Source organism: Sus scrofa, chromosome X (genome assembly GCF_054392235.1).
Source record: "Sus scrofa isolate SSC_HxYL_T2T_F1_AM1 chromosome X, Sscrofa_HxYL_maternal_Yorkshire_Landrace_v2.0, whole genome shotgun sequence".
In the NCBI taxonomy this organism is placed as follows: domain Eukaryota; kingdom Metazoa; phylum Chordata; class Mammalia; order Artiodactyla; family Suidae; genus Sus; species Sus scrofa.
In genome coordinates, this window is record NC_139401.1 from 74,167,008 (window position 1) to 74,186,192 (window position 19,185).

General features: G+C 39.3%; 1 protein-coding gene across 4 annotated transcripts in view; it reads right to left on the bottom strand.

The window, feature by feature from the left end:
• BRWD3 (bromodomain and WD repeat domain containing 3) overlaps positions 1-19,185 on the bottom strand; it is a 166,746-nt gene that overhangs the window by 19,384 nt on the left and 128,177 nt on the right. For all 4 annotated transcript variants that reach the window (XR_014834757.1, XR_014834756.1, XM_085006785.1 and 1 more), the window contains 8 exons: positions 8,804-8,865; positions 8,546-8,701; positions 7,778-7,898; positions 6,606-6,731; positions 6,440-6,518; positions 3,481-3,537; positions 1,519-1,659; positions 33-107 (listed from right to left, as the gene is read on the bottom strand). Coding sequence is in view for 2 of the 4 variants with exons in the window: in XM_085006785.1 (XP_084862911.1) it covers positions 33-107; positions 1,519-1,659; positions 3,481-3,537; positions 6,440-6,518; positions 6,606-6,731; positions 7,778-7,898; positions 8,546-8,701; positions 8,804-8,865 (817 nt within the window). In the remaining 2 variants the exon portion in view is untranslated. The remainder of the gene's footprint in view (positions 1-32; positions 108-1,518; positions 1,660-3,480; positions 3,538-6,439; positions 6,519-6,605; positions 6,732-7,777; positions 7,899-8,545; positions 8,702-8,803; positions 8,866-19,185) is intronic.

Below are 19,185 nucleotides of genomic sequence, written 5' to 3' on the forward strand. Positions count from 1 at the left end.
ATATATATCTTTTGAGAGACTACTAGGCTTACCTCACCAACAGGTGGATCTTGTTGGCGTTCTGGAATAACTGACTCAGAGGATTCATCCTCTTGCTCTTGATGGCCCTATTAGGGTAAAGAAGATATATTTCCAGATCACCGCAACAAAATATCAAGACTTGCAATGCAATTATGATTTAATACTTAAAGATCCATAAATAGGAATTTTGTTTTTACTGACTACATTTTTTTTTTACTCACTACAATTTAAGTTGAAGGAATTCTACATTCACTATTATCTTCTACTATGAAAAAAACAAAACTAATTTATTCTCCCTAAACTCACTACAAAACAAAACAAATCAAGCTTTGCTGAACATAATTTTGTTTCTTATTTAAATGATATTTTTTCCAACTGAAACCTGTGTATACAAAGAATATTGATATTTACTAATTTCAGAGGATGGTCTGAGGTATTTCTGAAATATTGCTGGACCTTTTCTCTGAAAAGTTAAGAGAGATGTGCTATCTATACTAAAGGTTATTTAACATGCAGATATACTCCTAGAAAAGGAATCCTATAATCTAAGATTCATGTTTTCATCTTTCGTTAAAAGTAATAGGGTATATTGGTTACACTAAGTGATCATATCAAATATATGTATAATTTTTTTTCTCTATTTGTCTTTTCTAGGGCTACACCTGCGGAATATGGAGGTTCCCAGGCTAGCGGTCTAATCAGAGCTGTAGCCACCAGCCTACGCCACAGCCACAGCAACATGGGATCCGAGCCGCATCTGCGACCTACACCACAGCACAAAGCAATGCCAGATCCTTAACCCACTGAGCAAGGCCAGGGATCAAACCCGCAACCTCATGGTTCCTAGTCGGATTCATTAACCACTGAGCCACGACGGGAACTCCATATGTATAAATTAAACAGTGTTGTCACATGCTACCAAAGGTCTCCAGCGTGTAGAGAAGTATATTAGAAGTTAGTAAAATGCATTAAACAAATATCCAAAATAAAAGCAGGAAGGAACTGCAAAGATATTTAGATTTAAATTTGGTTTACAGAGTTGACACTGTGGCTCAGTGGTAACAAACCCAGCGAGTAACCATGAGGATGTGGGTTTGACCACTGGCCTTGCTCAGTGGGTTAAGGATTTGATGTTGCTGCAAGCTGTGGTATATAGGTCACAGACGTAGCTCAGATCCCCCGTTGCTGTGGCTGTGGCAAAGATCTGCAGATGCAGCTCCAATTTGACCCCTAGCCTGGAAATTTCCATATGCTGCATGTGCAGCCCTAAAAAGCAAAAATAAATAAATTTGGTTTATACCCGTGTAATTTACACACAAAGTACATGTCAGGCATTTTTAAAAGTCATGACTAATCACACTACCTATTTCATAATTCAAAGGCACATAAACGGAAGGACAAAGGAAGGGAGAAAGGGGGGGAAAGGCTCTTAGATCTCAGCATGAACATTTATGAGAGATTAGATATTGATAATTATTTAAATAACCGTATGCTTACTGGGTAGGAAAGATGATCAGATGGCTGTCGAAATGGCTCTGAATCTTCACGTTCATAAATTAGGCCCAAAAGTTCCTTGCATTGTTTTCTCCAAGCATCAGGATTACACTTTAAAGACTGTCTCCTGCCTCGGCATTTGACCTGTAGATTTTAAAAAAATTATATCTAAAAGCTCTTTCCTTAGGTCTTCATTGATTTTTCCCTGTCTTTCCAATGTGAATATTATCTACATAAAACAGTGGCTGCTAATTAAAAGTTTCTTACTTTAGATTAAACATCATTCTCTTGGGCAAAAATATAAACAAATAAAAACTAGATATTATATTCATGGAAACAGAATACTAGTATTCTGAATTCTCATTTTGAGAAAATTTAAATCTCAAATATAACAAAGAAGAACAATTTTTTTACTATACAAGGTCAATAATTTTAATATATTTTTTTTGTCTTTTCTAGGGCGGTACCGGGGGCATATAGAGGTTCCCAGGTTAGGGGTCTAACCGGAGCTGTAGCTGCCAGCCCATGCCAGAGTCACAGGCAACAAGGGATCCGAGCCCTGTCTGCAACCTACACCACAGCTCACAGCAATGCCAGATCCTTAACCCCCTGAGAGAGGACAGGGATCAAACCCGCAATCTCATGGTTCCTAGTCGGATTCGTTAACCACTGAGCCACAACGGGAACTCCTAATTTTAGTATCTTAATCTCTGCTGGTAGTTAAGAATGTTTGATAATGGCACCATAATCATCTCAAAATAACACTTGAACAAAGGTGTATACATATATATGTATATTTGCCCACAGCATGTGGATGTTCCTGACAAGGGATCAAACTCATCGCATAGCAGCGACTTAAGCCACAGTAGTGACAATACCAGATCCTCAACAAACAACATAGGCCACCAGGGAACAACAATATTTTTAAGTAAATTCCTTGTGGTCACAACAAATTTTGACCTTTACTATTTTACGCATTTTTATACGATCTCTTAAAAGTATTTGGTGGTTTTTTTTTGTTTGTTTGTTTGTTTGTTTTTTTGCTTTTTAAGGTCGCACCTGCGGCATATGGAGATTCCCAGGCTAGGGAGTCTAATCAGAGTTAAAGCTACAGCTGCCAGCCTACACCACAGCCACAGCAACACAAGATCAGTGCCGCATCTGTGGCCTACACCACAGCTCACGGCAATGCCGGATCCTTAACCCACTGAGCAAGGCCAGGGATTGAACCAGCAACCTCATGGTTCCTAGTCAGATACTTTTCCTCTGCGCCATGATGGGAACTCCTCTTTCAGTATTTGAAAGGAAATTTTCCCTTATATACATTTATGTTTGCCTAATTATCATAGAGAGGAATTGTGCAGAACACAGTTAACATAACACATCTGAGAATATCTTTAGCAGGGCCTGCTTGCAAGGTTGGCCCATGAATGGCATCTGGGAATGGGAACTTGGCACTTGAACTCTTTCCTAAATAATAAAGGTGGTTTACTGTGCCCACACTGTTTGTACAATGAGTATGATTTGTGGTGAATACCCACTTTCCTGTATATTTCCTATGCTTTCCTGCTTTCTGAGAGTCTGGAATCTTGGCATGTGCTAGTCAGATGGTATCTACATAAGAGCCTCCAATAAATTCCTTGGCAGTTCTAATCACACAGATATTGCTACATTTTCATTGTGGAAGAAGAATGTATTCTGTGTGGTCTCTCAGAGGAGAGAGAGAACATAATGAAATCTGAACATGGATTCCTCCAGATTCTGCCTGTATCTTTTTCCCTGTGATCTAGCTGTTGTATCCTTACTGTATCACTGTCATAAACCTTGGCAATGAGTTAACAACTATATACACTGAGTTCCGTAAGTCTTTCTAGCAATTATCCAAATATGTGGAGTTGCTCTTAGGAATCTCTGACATGGGAAGCCTGACAGTTTTTCTTATCAGCAATTCATTTATTCACTTACTCTTCTTCCAGATGAAGTACCAGGACCATCTGAATCTAAGTCAACTATTTCCGTATCCTAAAGTTAAAAGGGAAGAGTGAGAGAAATGATATTGTTATATTCAGTCTTAAAATTAGATAAACATTTACAAAGAAATGGCAAATATCATTTAAATAAGAAACAAAATTATGTTCAACAAAGCTTGATTTGTTTTGTTTTGTAGTGAATTTAGGGAGAATAAATTAGTTTTGTTTTTTTCACAGTAGAAGATAATAGTGAACAAATGTGGGAGACTCACTCCAAACTTTGCCTAAATGCTGTGTGTAGGTTGGAAAATAAATTGGGAGAAGAAAAGTAAACAAGGTTTCTCTTTAAATCAGAATAGGAAATGAAGTGAAAAGTATAGTGACTTGTATCTAAAGTTGTACCTAAATGTTAGTATTAAAAATTATTTTATGTGACATGCTAGTTTAATATACTATAATTATGGATCACTCATAATTAATCTTTTGCTATTTTAAGAAATACTTGTTTCCTATAGGGAAAATATGAATGAGTATTAAAACATAAAATTTAGTTAAGTATCCCTCTGAGGGATAGATTTTTAATACAAAAAGGCAAGGTTCATGCACTACAATTAATCTGGTGATAGTAAATACAGGTAATACCTAGGAAAAAAAGAAAAGTAGCTCATGAGCAATTGTTGCCCCTTTTTAATAAAATTAAGTTGTTGAATTACATTTTACTTTTAATTTTCTAATTTAATCCAAAGAGTATTACTTTAAGGAGAGCTACATCCATCCATGATAAAAACACTCAACAAAATAGGTATAGAGGGAATGTTGCATGTCAATGAAGTCCACATATGAAAAACCCACAGCTAACTTCACAGTCAATAGAAAAAAGCTAAAAGCTTTTCCTCTAAGATTAGGAAGAAGACAAGGATGCTCATTCTAGACAATTTTATTTAACATTGTATTTGAAGTCCTAGCTAGAACAAATAGTCAAGAAAAACAAAAGACATCCAAATCAAAGACGAAGAAGTAATACTATCTCTATTAGCTGATGACATGATATTACATGTAGAAGACCCTAAATATTCCACCAAAAAGCAGAACAAATAAACTCAGTAAGGTTGCAGGATACAAAATCAATATACAAAAATAAACTGTGTTTCCATATACTAACAATGCACTATTGGAAAGTGAAATTAAGAAAATGCCATTTATAATCGCAACAAAAAGAATAAAATATCTATAAATAGGAATTCCCGTCATGGCTCAGTGGTTAACGAATCCAACTAGGAACCATGAGGTTGCGGGTTCGATCCCTGGCCTTGCTCAGTGGGTTAAGGATGCAGCGTTGCCATGAGCTATGGTGTAGGTTGCAGACACGGCTCAGATCTGGGGTGCTGTGGCTGTGGCGTAGGCCGGCAGCTAAAGCTCCGATTAGACCCCTACCCTGGGAACCTCCATATGCCACGGGAGTGGCCCTAGAAAAGGCAAAAAGACAAAAAATAAATAAATAAAATATTTATAAATAAATTTAACCAAGGAGATAAAAGATCTGTACACTGAACACTATAAAAGACACTGATGAAAAAAATCAAAGATAATGCAAAGTAAATGGAAAGATATTCCATGCTCATAGATTAGAAAGAATTAATATTGTTAAAATGTCCATATCACCCAAAGTAATATACAGATTCAATGCAATCTGTATCAAAATTCTAACAGCATTTTTTTTTGCAGAAATATAAGAAACAATCATAAAATTTATATGGAACCCTGTAAAAGAATCCTAATAGAAATCGTGAGGAAGAAGAAAGCTGGAGGTATCATACTTTCTGATATGAAATTGTATTATAAAGCTATAGTAATCAAGAGTATGATATTGACATAAAACACATAGATCAATGGAACAGAATAGACAGAAATAAACCCATGCATACTGGTCAATGAATTTACAACAAAAGAGCTAAGACTGTGCAATGGGGAAAGGTTAGTTTATTCAATAAATTGTGTTAGGAAAACTATATATGCACTTGCAAAAGAATGAAACTGGACCCCTATCTTATACCATACTTAAAACTCAACTCAAGGAGTTCCCATCATGGCTCAGTGGTTAACAAATTCAGCTAGGAACCATGAGATTGTGGGTTCGATCCCTGGCCTTGCTCAGTGGGTTAAGGATCTGGCATTGCTGTGAGCTGTGGTGTAGGTTGCAGAAACGGCTCGGATCCCGAGTTGCTGCAGCTCTGGCGTAGGCCGGCAGCTACAGCTCTGATTAGACCCCTAGCCTGGGAATCTCCATAAAACTCCTAAAAGAAAACACCGGGTGGGTGAGCTGCTTGACATCAGTCTTGGCAATGATTTTTTCAGATTTGACAAAATCCAAAGATAGGAAAGAAAGAAAATCACTAGTCAAAAATATCTTAATGTGAATTAGGGATATGTCTGGGTTGGGAAATCAGAAGGTCTGCTGACAATACTAATATTTCTTTATGAAAAACTGGTTTCTACTTGCAAATTTCCATAAAGGAAATCTAATAGCAATTCTGCAAAACTACTAAAAATGTAGACTTTTAAACCTAAAATTATAAAATACTTCAATATTTAATATATATGTGTAGAAAATGAATCCCTACTAAAATGTGCATCAACTAACCATTCTTTTAAAACACAATTTAGTGCTTTGTCCTATTTCAAGGGCTGGAAAATTAAGTGTTACTGAAAACCAGTGTCAAAAAGGATGACTCACCACCTCTCCCTGACTAAACACTGTAGCATCACTATATTTTTGTATATACTGTCTAAATACAAGTTAAAGAATTTAAAACAAAAAGATGCAGGTGTTCAGCTAGCTTTTAGAAATCTTAGCTTCACTGCTTATAGACAATTATAACACTTACATATAATACTTATTGTACTTTAAACAACAGAAAAGAAATTCCTGCCTACTAATCATCTGCGATTCTTACCTCCTCTGCATCAGTACTGTTTAGTTCTTCTGCTTTAATCTTATTATAAGTATCCAGTATATCAGTACAGCTCTGATCCCTATGAAACAAGATAAATTAAAATACATTCCAATAAATTTTAAAAAATTAGAAGTCAGCTCCTATGGGAGACAAAACTGCTTCTTACCCAATAAATCGAAGTAAGACATCAGTTACAATTTTGGCTGCTTTCACTATAGGACTGTCTGGCTCATTGAAAGTCCTAGCATTATGCTCAATGTAGCGTACTTCCCACATCAATGCTGATATCCTCCTATGAAAGAAAAAAATACCATTATTCTTGGTTGATACATTTAAAATCTATTCTAGTAACAGACAACACAGAACAGCTAGGCATTAATTAATGATAAGTCAAAGGTGTTCCAATATATGTATGTGACTCAAAATATGTATGTGACTAATGTGGACTAATAAAGGTACATAGTTACAGTATGTGAAGCACAGGCAAGAGTTTAGAACCACTGGACTATAAACTCATATATTAAACCTTGGAAAAGAACTGACCTAGGACATTATGGGTAAAGAGTGATTTGACCAAGCACAAAGAAACAAAAACAAATAAACACTGTTTTGGTAAGATCAAAAGAATATTTAGTTTTCAAAAGAGAGCAAAAATATAAAAAGAAAAAAGAAAAAAATCAGATTGTATAAAAGGACAGATCTTGTTTATCTAGTTACTTTTATGATATATATATTATTGAATAAAATCATAGGTAATGTTATAAAATATACCCAACTGGTTATATTTATAACCATTTCATGGAACAACCATGATTAGGACACTGTAGACTCTGGGATGAGAGAAGTACCAAAAAATCTGTCCTCTATCACCTTTCCATAATCACTCTACTCCCAACCAAAACCAAGGAAAAAATAACTTGGCTTTTTTGATACTCATTTGGAGGATGGTATTAAATCTAATTAACTGCTGCCTAATTTCCCAACAGGATATTTAAACATGCTCCAAGTCTCTATAGCACCATATTCATGATGAATCCAAAAACTACTTAATCTGCTCTTAATAAACTAAAATTAACTGCAGTTTTTGTTTCATATGTGACTTGTGCTAGTCATAATTTCCTCCCTGTCCGTAACTCTTCTTACCCTGGAAGACTGAGAATCTACTGAATAAAGAGAAATTAGTGTTCCAAATTTTCAGAAGAAATTTTGGGGTAGGTCTTTTGAATAGTTATTTTACGCTATGAAAATACACATCTCAGTATATCACTATGCAAAAAGGAAAGCAAAAGACATAAGAAAGCTATAAGCTTCTTAGTAAATGATAAAAACTAAACAGACCTGTAAAAGCGATTTTCAAGTCTCCGCCTGATAGTGTTGAGGTCAGTTGGATAAGCAACTACAGTACAATACAAGGGATAGGCACTGAGATCCACTGGGACAGCAAAAGGACTGGCAAAATCTATAATGTTTCCAAAATCAAAAAAGGGAGTTATAAAGAGCACTAACATTTCATGTTAACAAACAAAAACACATATAAGCAAGAAGGGTGGGCAATATAATACTACATTTCTAAAATGATCCATTATGCAAATATTAGATTAATGCTATTGTAAAGTTATTGTTATTTGGACATACCATCTGTGAATCGTGTATGATACACTAGTTCAAATCAGGTACAATAAGACCAAACTAAAGGAGAACTGTGTTTAACTTCAAATTTATGTATTTTCTATAAATGCCAAATGCCTCATGTGACATGCTTCAGAAAATATAAGCAGTCATAGAGTAAAATATATTATTCTACCCACTGTCTTTAGTAAAGAACCCATCCAAAGTCAGGTTCAGGGAATAGCATGAGAGCCAAAATAATTAAAAGTCAAAGACACCCATATGCCTGCTTTCACTATTATAAGTCCAGAACTGAAAAGGTTTGCCCGCCAATACTTTGGCCAAGCATAAAAAAATGCTATTATTAAAACTAGAATTACTGTGCCTCTTGAGGTGAAGGTATATAGTAAAAAATGCATTTCCTTTCATAGAACTTAAATTCTGCTGGTTTTCATTATTCCTTCCCATCTTCCTAATATTCTTTCACATTCACCATACCCAAGGAAAGAAGGTGGTTGATGCCCTGAATAACTCGTTCACATTCCTCATCTCTGGAATGAGCCCCCCACTCTCCTTCCTGGGGTTTATATAGCAAAGCAGTTAGTTCCTCTTGGGATACAGGAACACCAGCGCCAACTTCATCTGGAAAGGCAGCTATGAATAAGATGACAAATCAGAAGTAATTAGTTTCCAGGATCATAGTATTGCCACTTTTCTTCTAGAAAAATTATAATTCATTTTTTAAAGCATATTTACTTCCTTCTGGAATTGGCTCCATATCCCAAGGGCTCATCTTTTCTCTCTCGTTATTGTCCCAGCTATTAAAAAATAACAAGATACAAGCTGTTACATTTATAATTGATTAGCAATGGAGTACTACTGTACAGCACAGAGAATTATGTAGAATCTCTTGATGTAGAACATGCTAGAAGATAGTATGAGAGAAAGAGTATGTATATATGTATGACTGAGCCACTACTCTATACAGCAGAAATTGACATAACACTGTAAATCAACTATACTCTAATAAACAAAATAACAAGAAACAAATCAAATTCACATGACAGTTTTATATACTTGCATTATTTGCATGACTTTTGGGGGGTAAAACTTGGAAAGGGCAATACATTTTTCTTGAACTACAATTCAACAAAGATGATAATAAATCTCCAATAGAGAAAACATGGTCTACCAATATGAAACTTAATCATAAGACTACTCTTAGGTCTGCCTGGCTTTTTAAAAAAATTCCAACCAAACATACATTCAATGTTAAGCCAGCGTACAAATGAAAAGATCTCTTTGGAAAATTCCTTTCAGGTTAAAAAAGTCAATTTTCTAGATTTCTTTCTGTGAGATGATCTACTTTATTCCAACAGACTGAGTATTACAGCTTCTCTAAAAGTTTATTATTCCCTTTTGATCTGCACTATGGAGATTAAAACATGTTCTAACATTCTTGAGACTAAAGCATCATTTATTTGGAATCTTATAACTCTGGTATTTCAAAAAGAATAAAAGTGAATGTAGAACTTCTAGGTCAGTGAACGTGTAGATTTGGGCAGAGTTGTAGATCTGGAGAGCACATGAAAGCTCTGTGCTCCTCCCCCATACTTTTCCCTATGTTCCTCTTCCATTGGTTGTTCACCTATATCCTTTGTCATAAAGTTTAATAAGCTGCTAAACATATTTTTGGACCAGAAGAAAGAAGATAGCAATCATAACAACAAAAGACAAACTTACTGCATAATAAAAAGCCACCTTTTGGTCAGCAAAAACCAAGTATTCTACTCAGGGGAAGCCTGTTTTGCCTTTGGAACAAGAGGGCATTGAGTATATAGCAGAACATCCATCAAAAGAGACAGTTTCATAAATAAGAGATATTGATCAGATGGGTAGGATCAAGATGGCAGAGAAGTAAGATGTAGCATTCACCTTCTCCCACAGACACATCAAAAAAAAAAAAAAATCTACATGTAGAATGATACACGCAGAACATCTAGTTAACACTGACAAAAGACCTTAAACTTCCAAAACGCATAAGAAACCTTCCATATAACTGGGTGGAACAAAAGGAAAAAAGAGAAGGGGGAAAAAAGGAATCAGGATGGGACTAGCACTTCTGAGAGGGAACTGTTAAAGAGGAAAGGAACCCACACCCCGGGAAGCTACCTAACCAATGGGGAGATCAGCAGAAACAGAGAGACTTCAAAGCCTCACAGAAGAGTGCAGCAGCTGGACTGAGGAGGGCAAAGCAGAAAGAGAGCTGCACAAACCACTGGTACCGCCTCCCAGGACACCACAGCCTGAGACACTCAGGTGGGGGTTGGGCACTTAGGCTATGGAAGTTAGTTTTGGGAGAGGACTAGGGCTCACTGTGTGGAGACAGCCTGAGGGGCTAGGGAGCAGTGTGCCAAGGGCTGGGGAGGCAAAAGCCAGAGCCTAAGAAACCCATCATGAGGTCTGGGCCTACAAAATAAGAAAGGTACCATTGCTGGGGAGGTCAAGAGGAAGAGAGGTAGAACACCATAGAAATATCTTTCTATGCACATGCATGGACTCTTGGAGGGTGGGGTTACATGTGGTGAGGTGACTCTTGTGCAGGCTATGAGCAACAGGCCCCTCTTGCATGGGTTACAGGTGGCGGCGCATCCTGAGCACAATGGGATGCCTCTTGCATGGTCTACAGGCAGTGGGAGCAAAGTCTAGTCACCTCAGATTCCTGAGGTGGGCATAGCCCACCATCATTAGAGGTCCATGAACTTATGGCCCTAGTCACCTCAGAGGTAGATACAGAGGAGAGCACTGAAAGCAAGCACCACCTGATGTTGCTCTCACTCCCCTGGGAATGCACGAGCCCTGCCACCACCACCAACAACAACTCAGGCACAACTTATACCTACCTGAGGGTCACTGCCACTATCCAGGGCGCCACAACTAGGAGCAGCCTATGCGACCTTCCCACAGTTCCTTGCCACTGTCAAGGGCCCAGCAACCAGGCACTGGCTACTAGCCCTGACCATTGCCTCCATCTCCCTGGAAGCAAATGCAGTGCTAAGCACTCACAAAATACCCAGGTGCACTCACACATATAAATAGCCCCAAAAGACTACAGTAGTTGTTTTCCCTAAACTCACAAAGTAGGAAAAATATAAGTAAAATAAAGAAGCTCAGGAACCATCCCCAGTTAAAAGGACAGGATAATTCACCTGCAGGAGCAAACAATGAAACAGACCTCTACAGTTTAACAGACAAATCCAAAAATGAGATAGTGAAAATATGGAAGGAATTAAGAGTGCATATGAACAGTAATGCAGATTACTTTGGAAAGGAACTAGAAAATATGAGGATCCAAGAAAAATTAGAAAATTCATTTGCAAAGATGCAAGCTGAGTTAAAGGCACTGAAGAGCAGAGTGAATAGTGCAGAACAACGAATTTGTGACTTGGAAGATGGAATAATGGAAATCACCAAATCAGGACAGAAGATAAAAAACCAAATGAAAAAACATGACAGCAATATAAGAGATCTATGAGTGGGCCAATCTCTGAATACTAGGGATTCCATAAAGTGAAGAAAAAGAAATGGGGATTCAAAATATATTTGCAGAAATTGTTGTTGAAACTTTCCAAATCTAAAGGAAACACATATTTAAGATACAGGAAGCATAGAGAGTATCAAACAAGTTGAATCCAAACAGACCCACAGAGACATACTTTTATAAAAATGGCAAAAGTTACAGATAAAGAGGATTCTAAAGGCAGCAAGAGACAAACAAAGCCTTAATTATAAGGGAACCCCCATAAGGCTATCAGATGATTTCTCTACAGAAACACAACAGGCCAGAAGAGAGTGGCAAGATATATTCTAAGTTCTAAAAGGGAAAATTTGCAGCTTAGACTACTCTACCCAGCAAGAGTATCATTTAAAATAGGAGAAGTAAAGAATTTCTCCAACAGCAACAACAACAACAACAAAAAAACGAAAGAATACAGCAATACCAAGCCCATTCTAAAAGAAATACTGAAAGGTCTCCTCTAATAGGAAAGAAATAAGAAGTTATAGGACAGAAGAAATCACAATTGGAAAGTAATCACTCAAATAAACTAGTACACAGATCTAAAAGGAAAAAAAAAACTATTTTAAAAGTGACAACACAAGGAACAGCAAAAGGACAAACATGAAGATGTTAAAAAAAAAGGATGTGAAAATCATAAAATGTGGGGAAGGGCAATAAGGAAATCTAGACTTTTTCAGAATGTGTTTGCGCCTATTAGACTATCAGGCTAAAATAAGCAGATATAGGAAGAGGTTAACATGTCCTTTTGAAAAAAAGGGCAACCACAAGTCAAAACCAAATAATACATTAACAAAAACTAAAATGAAGTGGACACAAGCATAAAATAAAAGGAAATCATTGAACCAAAAAAACAAAGGAACAAAGGAGAAATACAGAATCAACTGGAAAAAAAGGTTTAAAATGGCAGTAAATACATGTTTATCAATAATTACCTTAAATGTCAACGGCTGAATGCTCCAATCAAAAGACAGAGTAGCAAACTGGATAAAAAAACAAGAAGCTACAATATGCTACCTACAAGAGACTCATGTTAGGGCAAAGGACACATAAATTGAAAGTGAGAGGAGGAGCTCCCATCGTGGCGCAGTGGTTAACGAATCCGACTAGGAACCATGAGGTTGCGGGTTCGGTCCCTGCCCTTGCTCAGTGGGTTAACGATCCGGCATTGCCGTGACCTGTGGTGTAGGTTGCAGACGCGGCTCGGATCCCGCGTTGCTGTGGCTCTGGCGTAGGCTGGTGGCTACAGCTCCGATTCAACCCCTAGCCTGGGAACCCCCATATGCTGAGGGAGCGGCCCAAGAAATAGCAAGAACAACAACAAAAAAAGACAAAAAGACAAAAAACAAAACAAACAAACAAAAAAAAAAAAAAAAAAAGAAAGTGAGGGGAGAGAGGACAAGATGGCGGAGGAGTAGGGGGACACGCTCGCCCTCTCCCACAAACACAACAAAAAAAGCACATCTACAGAAGAAATGACTCGCACAGAACAGCAACCAATCGCTGGCAGAGGAACCTAAACTCCAATAACGGCAAGAAATTCGTGACATTATTGGGCAGAACGGGAGAAAAGAGGAGAGTGATAGAAGGTGAATCCAAGCGGGACGGGCGCTCCCGAAAGGGAACTGCGGAGGAGAAAGGGATCCCGCACCCTGGAAAGTCACCTACCGGGGGAAAGATCAAACGAACCGGAGGAATCTCCTGATGCAGAGAAGAGTGTAGCAGTAAGTTGGAGTACGGAAAAGCCGATCAAGAACCCAACGGACCATCTGAACTACGGGCACAGTCACCAAAAATTGAGACGCCTGGGTGGGGGCTGGGCACCAAGACCTCGCCTCTGAAGGTTAGTCCCGGAGAGGGGGCCGGGAGACGACTGGGGGCGGGGCTGGACACCGAGACCTCGCCTCCAAAGGTTAGTCCCCAGGCTGGGGGGCGGGGCAGAGCGGAAACTGCTTGGGAGGTCTAGAAACCATTTGACGGGGCAGAGACTGCCTGGGAGACTAGAAAACAAAGCTGTCGCAGAGGAAGGGAACAATACTCTAGGAGCGGGGAAGTGGAAAGCCGCATCAGAGGGAACCTGGGAGAAGAGCCTGGTCTGCGCCTGTGCTGGGGAGGGGAGAGAAGAAGGGGTGGGTCCCCAGAGAATACCCCCCACGCCACAGCAAGCTTACAGGCCCGCTAGCTAGCTGAAAGCTGTGCTTCCCAGTGCATCCCCTCCCCCCACCCCCGCCACCCCCACGCTCTCACTGGACCTGGGGCTGCCTGCCATCCAGGAGGGCTGGCCTCAACAATTGCCTGAAGCCTACCACCGCAGGGGCTGTCCCTGCACAGGCCTGCTTGCCCTTTGGAGGGGCTACACGTCTGCAGAGCAGCACCAAACACCACCAGCCCCCGAGAAAAGGCCTGCAGCCCAGAAAAGCTAGAACAAGCTTAGCCAGGCTGTGAATAGATCGGCCTAATTCTCGGACGGTTTTTCTGAGTCAGGTTGCCCCGGGGAAGAGCCTCTTGGGTTTCCAACGGCCCTGCTACCTGCCCAAGCCCCCAGGGGATGCTCTAGTGGATCAGCTGCATAGGACTGCCAGCTCCAGGCAGGACCCCCTGCAGCCCAGAAAAGCTGCAACAAGCCTGGCCGAGTGGGGAAAAGATCTCAGACGGTTTTTCTGACTCAGGCTGCACCGGGGAGGAGACTCTTGGGTCTCCAACGGCCGTGTTACCCGCCCAAGCCCCCAGGGGGTGCCCTAGTGGACCAGCTGCATAGGACTGCCAGCTCCAGGCAGGACCCCCTGCAACCCAGAAAAGCTGCAAAAAGCGTGGCCGAGTCGGGAAAAGATCTCAGACGGTTTTTCTGAGTCGGGCTGCCCTGGGGAGGAGCCTCGTGGGTCTCCAAGGGCCCTGCTACCGGCCCAAGCCCCCAGGGGGTGCCCCACTCCCACGGAATAGCTGCTCAGCACCACCAGCCCCCTGGAAGAGCCCTTGCAGCCCAGAAAAGCTGCAACAAGCTTGGCCAGACTGTGAAAAGATCCGCCTATATTCTCAGGCCGTCCCTCTGAGTCGGGCAGCACTAGGGAAGAGCCTCTTAGGTTCTCAGTGACCCAGATAGCTGCTCCAGCCCCCAGGGGGTGCTGCACTCCTGAGGAGCAGCTGACCAACACCGCCAACCCCCTGCAAGAACCCCACAGCCTAAAAACACCAGAGTAAGCTCTGCATGACCGAGTGAAATCTGCTACCATCGTGGTGTGGACCTCCCAGTCCTGTCTGCCCTCAGGAAGTCCTCCTTTGCTTCAAAGAAACACTGTTAGCCCCATCAACACTCCAGAAAAGCCACACTGCCTCAAAAAAGACTGACCAACAACACCAGCCCTCAGGAAACATTCCATGGCAGTGACTAGGCAAACACTGCCCGATCACGGAGAGTACAACTCCCTCAGGAGAAAGAAAACAACAAGCAAGATGAAGAAGCTGAGAAACCACCCCCAGTCAAACCAACAGGAGAACTCACCTAAAACAGTCAACAATGAAACAGATCTCTGCAGTCTGACAGACCTGGAGTTCAAAAGAGAAATAGTGAAAATACTGAAGGAATGAAGAGAAGATAGGAACAGTAATGCAGATACCCTCAGAAAGGATCTAGAAAATATAAGGAGGAGCCAAGAAAAACTAGAACATTCATTTACAGAGATGCAAACTGAACTAAGGGCAGTAAAAACCAGAATGAATAATGCAGAAGAACGAATCAGTGATATGGAAGATAGAATAATGGAAATCACTCAATCCAGTCAACAGACAGAACACCGAATCAAAAAACAGGAAAGCAATATAAGAGATCTATGGGATAATATAAAGCAGGCCAATCTGCGCATAATAGGAATCCCAGAAGGAGTAGAAAAAGATAAGGGAATGGAAAATATATTTGAAGAAATTATCAATGGAAACTTCCCAAATCTAAAGGATACTGGATTCATGATACAAGAAGCACAGAGGGCCCCAAACAAACTGAACCCAAACAGACCCACACCAAGACACAGCATAATAAAAATGGCAAAAGTTAGTGATAAAGAGAGGATCCTAAAGGCAGCAAGAGAAAAGCAGAATGTTACCTACAAGGGAACCCCCATAAGAATATCAGCTGATTTCTCTACAGAAACACTACAGGCCAGGAGGGAATGACAAGAAATATTTAAAGTGCTAAAAGGAAACAATATGCAACCTAGAATACTCTATCCAGCAAGGATATCATTTAAAATAGAAGGGGAAATAAAAATTTTTTCCAAGAAACAAAAACTAATCATCTATCAATTATCACATTAAATGTCAATGGACTGAATGCCCCAATCAAAAGACACAGAGTGGCTGAGTGGATAAAAAGGCAAAAACCTTCAATATGCTGCCTACAAGAAACTCACCTTAGGACAAAGGACACATATAGATTGAAAGTGAAAGGGTGGGGAAAAATATTTCAGGCCAATAGACATAACAAAAAAGCAGGAGTCGCAACGCTCATATCAGACAAAATAGACTTTAAAACAAAAGACATAAAGAAAGACAAAGAAGGACACTACTTAATGATTAAGGGATCCATCCAAGGAGAGGATGTTACTATCGTCAACATATATGCCCCAAATACAGGAGCACCCAGATACATACAACAAATATTAACAGACATAAAGGTAGATACTGACGAGAAAACAATCATAGTAGGATACCTTAATACCCCCCTCACATCAATGTGACAGAAAACCAATAAAGCAACAGAGATCCTAAAGGAAACAATAGAAAAGGAAACAATAGAAAAGTTAGACTTAATTGATATCTTCAGGACACTACATCCAAAAACATCAGAATACACATTCTTCTCAAATGCTCATGGAACATTCTCAAGAATCGACCACATATTGGGACACAAAGCGAATCTCAATAAATTTAGGAGCATAGAAATTATCTCAAGTATCTTCTCTGACCACAATGCCATGAAATTAGAAATCAACCATGGGAAAAGGAAAGAGAAAAAACCTACTACATGGAGACTAAACAACATGCTACTAAAAAACCAATGGGTCAATGAGGAAATCAAGAAGGAAGTTAAAAACTACCTTGAAACAAATGATAATGAAGACACAACCTCTCAAAATCTATGGGATGCTGCGAAAGCAGTGCTCAGAGGGAAATTTATAGCAATACAGGCCTTTCTCAAAAAAGAAGAGAGATCCCAAATGGACAACTTAACCCTCCACCTAAACGAATTAGAAAAAGAAGAACAAAAAAGTCCTAAAGTCAGCAGAAGGAAGGAAATTATAAAGATCAAAAAAGAAATCAATAAAATAGAGATTCCAAAAACAATAGAGAAAATTAATAAAACCAAGAGCTGGTTCTTTGAAAAGGTAAACAAAATTGACAAACCCCTGGCCAGACTCACTAAAAAGAGGAGAGAAAGAACTCAAATAACCAAAATTATAAATGAAAAAGGAGAAATCACAACGGATAAAGCAGAAATACAAAAAACCATAAGAGAATACTATGAACAACTACATGCCAACAAGTTTGACAATCTGGAAGAGGTGGACAATTTTCTAGAATCTTACAGCCTGCCAAAACTGAATCAAGCAGAAACGGACCAACTGAACAGACCGATCACTAGAAATGAAATTGAAGAGGTCATAAAATCACTCCCTACAAATAAAAGTCCAGGACCAGATGGCTTCACAGGTGAATTCTATCAAACATATAAAGAGGAATTGGTGCCCATCCTCCTTAAACTCTTTCAAAAGGTTGAAGAAGAAGGAATACTCCCAAAGACATTCTATGAGGCCACCATCACCCTCATTCCAAAACCAGGCAGAGATACCACCAAAAAAGAAAACTATCGCCCAATATCATTGATGAATATAGATGCAAAAATTCTCAACAACATCTTAGCCAACCGAATCCAACAACATACCAAAAAAATTATACACCATGACCAGGTTGGGTTCATCCCAGGTTCACAAGGATGGTTCAACATACGCAAATCAATCAGCATCATACACCACATTAACAAAAAGAAAAGTCAAAAATCATATGATCATCTCAATAGACGCAGAAAAAGCATTTGACAAAGTTCAACATCCATTCATGATCAAGACCCTCGCCAAAGTGGGTACAGAGGGAACATTCCTGAATATAATCAAAGCCATTTATGATAAACCCACAGCAAAGATAATCCGCAATGGGGAAAAACTGAAAGCCTTCTCACTCAAATCTGGAACAAGACAGGGATGCCCACTCTCACCACTGCTCTTCAACATAGTTTGGAAGTCCTAGCCACAGCAATTAGGCAAACAAAAGAAATAAAGGGCATCCATATAGGAAGAGAAGAGATCAAACTGTCACTGTATGCAGATGGCATGATACTATACACAGAAAACCCAAAGGACTCAACCCCAAAACTCCTTGAACTGATTAATAAATTCAGCAAAGTAGCAGGATATAAGATTAACATTCAGAAGTCAGTTGCATTTCTGTATACCAGCAATGAAATATTAGAAAAGGAATACAAAAATACGATACCTTTTAAAATTGCACCTCACAAAATCAAATACCTCGGAATACACCTGACCAAGGAGGTAAAGGACCTATTTGCTGAGAGCTATAAAACTTTAATCAAAGAAATCAAAGAAGATGTAAAGAAATGGAAAGATATTCCATATTCCTGGATTGGGAAAATCAATATTGTGAAAATGGCCATTCTACCCAAAGCAATCTACAGATTCAATGCAATCCCTATCAAATTACCCACTACATTTTTCACAGAACTAGAACAAACAATCCAAACATTTAAATGGAACCACAAAAGACCCAGAATCACCAAAGCAATCCTGAGAAACAAAAACCAAGCAGGAGGCATAACTCTCCCAGACTTCAAGAAATACTACAAAGCCACAGTCATCAAAACAGTGTGGTACTGGGACCAAAACAGACAGACAGACCAATGGAACAGAATAGAGAACCCGGAAATAAACCCTGGCACCTATGGTCAATTAATCTTTGACAAGGGAGGCAAGAACATAAAATGGGAAAAGGAAAGTCTATTCAGCAAGCATTGCTGGGAAACCTGGACAGCTGCATGCAAAGCAATGAAACTAGAACACACCCTCACACCATGCACAAAAATAAACTCAAAATGGCTGAAAGACTTAAATATACGACAGGACACCATCAAACTCCGAGAAGAAAACATAGGCAAAACACTCTCTGACATCAACATCGTGAATATTTTCTCAGGTCAGTCTCCCAAAGCAATAGAAATAACAGCAAAAATAAACCCATGGGACCTAATCAAACCGAAAAGCTTTTGCACAGCAAAGGAAACCAAAAAGAAAACAAAAAGACAACTTACAGAATGGGAGAAAATAGTTTCAAATGATGCAACCGACAAGGGCTTAATCTCTAGAATATATAAGCAACTTATACAACTCAACAGCAAAAAAAACAATCAATCAATGGAGAAATGGGCAAAAGACCTGAATAGACATTTCTCCAAAGAAGATATACAGATGGCCAGCAAACACATGAAAAAATGCTCAAC